This window comes from Emiliania huxleyi, assembly GCF_000372725.1.
Source record: "Emiliania huxleyi CCMP1516 unplaced genomic scaffold EMIHUscaffold_4731, whole genome shotgun sequence".
NCBI classification, from domain to species: domain Eukaryota; phylum Haptophyta; order Isochrysidales; family Noelaerhabdaceae; genus Emiliania; species Emiliania huxleyi.
In genome coordinates, this window is record NW_005198442.1 from 1 (window position 1) to 1,678 (window position 1,678).

Sequence of the window (1,678 nt, forward strand, 5' to 3'; positions counted from 1 at the left end):
AGCGAGGCGGTCGAGCTGCTCGCCAGCACGCTCGGCGCGCTCACCGCCCTCGAGTCGCTCGACCTCGCCGACACTCGGCTGGGCGACAAGGGCGTCGCGCCGCTCCTGGCCGCCCTGCCGGCCTCGCTCTCCTCGCTCGATCTCGCGCACAACCGGCTCACCGACGAGGGTGCCAAGGCGGTTGCTGCTGCGCTCGGCGGCGGAGGCAGCAAGCTCTCCTCGAGCCTCCGCCTCTCGGAGCTGTCCCTCGCGTGGAACGGAGTCGGACCGCGCGGCGCGCGTGCGCTCGGCGCGGCGCTCGGCGCGGCGGACTGCCCCCTCGCCTCGCTCGACCTCGAGTGGAACGGGCTGCTCGACCGCGGCGCGAGAGAGCTTGGCGAGGCGCTCAAGACGAACGACAAGCTGCAGCGGCTAAGGCTCGGGTACAACGGAATCAAGGACGCGGGCGCGGAAGGTCTGGCCGCCGGGCTGCGCCGCAACGCCGCCCTCGCCCACCTCGACCTCTCCAACAATGGCGTGGGCAGCGACGCCGAGCGGCGGTGGCGCGCGGCGCTCGCGGCGACGCCACCGCCAGCGGATCGCTCGGCTGGCGGCGCGGCGCGCGAGCCGGCGCGGCGCGAGCCGGCGCGGCGCGTGGAGCCTCAGAGTGCGGACGAGGGCGACGAGGTGGAGGAGATCTCATTCGACGAGGACTAATTTAAGGTCTTCTTTCTTCTAGATATACCTTTGTCCAGCAAGTCGCGCGTACCACGTGGCGCGTAAATAGCCGTACACGGTACAGGACTCGCGATACGGCTTTAAAGCATTATTGTTCATGATACATCAATTTGTCGATTCTTTATAACTCTAATCTTTTTATATATTAATTATTATAAGATATAGCGTATACACACACAAATCTGCAAATGAGAAGGCTGAGTCACGGTCAGGGTGCCAGCCCCGGGCCCCCACCGTGTAAACGGGCAACCCCTGGGAGCAACACGACGTTAAACACACCATGTAAAAGCTCTCCGCGAGCTCTCTCGAAGTAACAGCTTACTTTTCGAAGTAACTTCGACGCTCAAAAGTTAATTTTCTTGCGTACCCCTTTGCGCCATGAACAACCGCTCGAAACGCGCAAATTTGGGCGTTCCGTCGCTTCGCTTCAGCCTTGTGAAGGCCGCACCGCGATGTATGCGGCAAGAAGACGCAGCTGCCGGCTGGTACTGGAACGACGACAGGAGCAAGAAGGCTTGCCATATTCGCGATTGCATGCGGGAAGTCGGCGCTCTGCCGCCGCTCGCCAACGCTCGGGCGGGTCAACAGACGCAGCCTTGCTGGAGATTGAAGAGGTGCTCGGCATGCGCTACTGTGACCCGAGCCAGATGACTGCGGTGGCGCTGAAACCTGTCGATGAAGACGACGAGCGCTTGGAGTACCTTGTCTCTGGCAGGTTTGGCAGTGGTCCCGACGACTGCGGCTTCCACTTTGTAGCTTGGGTCTTTGATGGCGATCTCCTGGACCATGTAGATGCGGAGGAGGTCAAGTCAGCGATGCAAGCGTACAAAAATCGGATGAACAAGGAGTTCGCAGCGCTGGCGGATGCATGCGACGCTGACATGTAGCCGTCCCGGCACCCTGCGTGCGTGCGTGTGATATTCGACCGGATCGTGAGCGTTGTGAGGCCGCGACTCCGTGC

General features: G+C 62.3%; 1 protein-coding gene across 1 annotated transcript; it reads left to right on the forward strand.

The window, feature by feature from the left end:
- Positions 1–1,604, forward strand: EMIHUDRAFT_124288 (hypothetical protein; the record flags this gene model as incomplete). Its single annotated transcript, XM_005767925.1, has 2 exons — positions 1–666; positions 1,332–1,604. Coding segments are annotated over 2 exons (939 nt in total), but the record flags the coding sequence as incomplete, so codon positions are not given.
- Between the last annotated feature and the right edge of the window lie 74 nt (positions 1,605–1,678).